This window comes from Gavialis gangeticus, unplaced genomic scaffold (assembly GCF_001723915.1).
Source record: "Gavialis gangeticus isolate Ggan-Ray unplaced genomic scaffold, GavGan_comp1, whole genome shotgun sequence".
Lineage (NCBI taxonomy): Eukaryota > Metazoa > Chordata > Crocodylia > Gavialidae > Gavialis > Gavialis gangeticus.
The window spans coordinates 6,129,024-6,131,767 of NW_017729004.1; the positions used below are offsets into that span (position 1 = coordinate 6,129,024).

Here is a 2,744-nt window from a genome sequence, read left to right on the forward strand (position 1 = left end):
TCCAGAGGTTTGTTTTTAATGGAAGCTTTTCACATGGAACAGATGGGAGGTAGGATCTGAACAGCACAGTCCAAAGTATGACAAAGTCTCCCTCTGGAGAGACCTTTACTGAGCTGCCATATGCTGGGTATTTTAGCGTGCACGCCATCAGTATCTGGGTTTACAAGAAAAGCTGTTTGTTTGCACAAGGTATGAAGGCTTTTTCATGACGTGACCTGGATGAGGAATTGGATTACGATTCAAAGGAGATTGTAGCAATGTCCGTAGCCCTGGCACAGAATACCTGCAGAGCCTTGGCTGTCGCTTTAGGAGCGTGGCTATCAAAAGGAGCCTCTAAATCAAAGTCCTATGATTGTCAAAGCATGTGGAAAGTGTATTACATGGCACGCCAGATCACTTTGACTTGGATGCTCATATGGACTTGGGCACGTAATCGTAGCCTGTTTGGGTATCCCTGAACTCACAATGCAGTGCCAAAGACATACCTGAACTAGCTTGGTTGGCACAATTAGTGTAGCCATATTAGCGGGGCATTTTTCTTGCTCTTAACCTGGCCAGAACATCATACTAACGTGGCTACACTAAATCCACTTCCCAAGCTACCTCGTTCGTCTCCATGCAGCCCTGCATTGGAACACAGCAATGTATGCGGTGCTCAACTTTTGGCCAGCGGGCTGGATGGACAGTGCCCGGTCTGTCCGCAGGCCTGATCTGAATGGTGGTCCTGGTCCGGTGCCCGGGGTGGTCATGGTGGGACTCCATCTGGCTGCTTGTGGCAAGGAGGGGAGGAGAGGCTGGTCCCAGGGGGGTGGTTATAACATTGCCCCAACCCAACCCAGTGGGGGGAAGGTGCATGACCTGGTCCTGAGCCAGCCGCAGGGACAGAGGGCCTGACCCTGCCCCATCCAGATGTGTTGGAGGAGAGGGGGAAGGAGGGGATGTGGCTCAGCCCTAACTCAGCTGCATGGAGGGGAGGGGGCATGGCCTGGCCCTAAATCACTGTGCAGGGCTTGAGGTTTGGGAGTTTAGCAGTGGGGAGGGTGGCCGTATTAATTGCCACCACTCCCCCATTGCCAAATTCCTTGACCCATGAGGACAATTGCATGCCAGATACCATAGCTCCACTGTTCACATTTGGCTCCTGGGCTGGAAGTTGAGCACCCCTGCTTTAGAACGATATGTCCTCAACTTTCCCATCATTAATATGGGTCTAATACATAAGTACATGTCTTCAAGAGGCATTTTGGAACGGTAATTCATTTCTAAAATATTTTGAAATTCCTCCATGAATAATACTGTGCAAGTGGAAGTATCATTAACAATCATTTTCATTTTTCTTGGCAGGTATGATGGAGACAGGGACAGAAAAGAACATGGGTAAAGTTGCATGAGAACTCCTGCTAATGTACAGGACACTTCCTTTGTCTTCAAAGCAGAGGCAAACTTCATGTGCTCATATTCTGAATTTTACTTCCATATAATTAAATATAGCAATGGTTTTTTGGGGAAAAAAACCCCAAAGATATGAAAAGGGTGGCCAGTAATCTGCTTAATGAAAACATAATACTCTTGCTCTGACATTAGATAATAGGGGAAAATGTGCTTTTGAAAAATAAATTGCGTCATGATCTTTTGAAATGTTTTATAGCTGGAAGTTAAATTCTGCCTGATGAATGCCCAATAAAATAGGGGGCTTCTCAATTTAAAAATCATTTCAGGAAAGGGATAACATCAGGATCCCTTGTTTGTCAAGAACATGTCCTTGAAATTCTCTGTCGCTGTAGGTAGGGCTTCTCTACAAAGGAAGTCATAGCAAAGCAAGCAAGGGAGTGAATTTATAGCCAGTGACCTAGAGACGTGTTCTCCTTCGGGCTTTACTAATCCCCTGAGATATGCAGTTCTTGTAACGTTCGCTCTGAAGTTTGCATCTGGTCCCAGTCTAGCCAGTGTCTGTGTGTGTGCAGGTGGAGGGGATGTCTGGCTCTCACCACATCTCTGCTCTAAATACCTCCTGCTTTTAAACTTTGTTTTTTCTTTTTCAGAATTGGCATCTCTGTCCTGCCTCCTGAACCAGGCAAAAGTAAGAGAAGCTGTTTAATTCGCATGCGCGTGACTTCCACAGCTACGTATTTCCATTATACCCATCGGTTTTCAGTTATGACTCCCTGAAAGCGTTGAACTGTCATATAGAAAGGTTTCAGGTCTCAGTTCAAGGGTGAATTATGTGAGAAGATGTGTAACCCTTCTGCTGGGCGCCGGTCGGCAACAACAAGGGCTAGGTTCAAATTTCGGAGGGACCCAAGTAGGTTTTACTGTGGCTCAAGCCCCCACCTAGAAATCTGGGATAACTGAATTTGGCTGGGGTGTTGCACATAAAGAAACCCCCCACGTGCAAGCAGTGTAAGTACAAAGGATAGATTTCATTTCAGAAAAGAAAGGAAAATATCAGTGCAATTTAAAAAGTCTATTAGCTACAAGGCAATCTAAAAAGACTATTAGCTACAAGGTATAACCGATAGTTTGCACCCTCTTGGGGAGGCTTCACCCATGCCCAGGCAGTCTGGGATGCAAGGGCTCCTGAAAGGGTAGTTCTGGGGGCCTGCACCCCTGTACCTGCCCTTCAGCCATGGGCTGGACCCACACCGGAGAGTCCTATGAGCTGCTCCTTGGGTTTGCTGTGCCACGGGAAGCTGGTTGTGAGCATCAGTCCTGCATTGCAAGGGGCCCCTCGTTCTCTGGGAAGC

At 47.1% G+C, this 2,744-nt stretch overlaps 1 protein-coding gene across 1 annotated transcript in view; it reads left to right on the forward strand.

Moving 5' to 3' along the window:
- OBSCN (obscurin, cytoskeletal calmodulin and titin-interacting RhoGEF) overlaps positions 1 to 2,744 on the forward strand; it is a 287,786-nt gene that overhangs the window by 229,173 nt on the left and 55,869 nt on the right. Inside the window, exons 73-74 of the mRNA XM_019507926.1 lie at positions 1,345 to 1,377; positions 2,043 to 2,080. Of these exons, the coding sequence (XP_019363471.1) occupies positions 1,345 to 1,377; positions 2,043 to 2,080 (71 nt within the window). The remainder of the gene's footprint in view (positions 1 to 1,344; positions 1,378 to 2,042; positions 2,081 to 2,744) is intronic.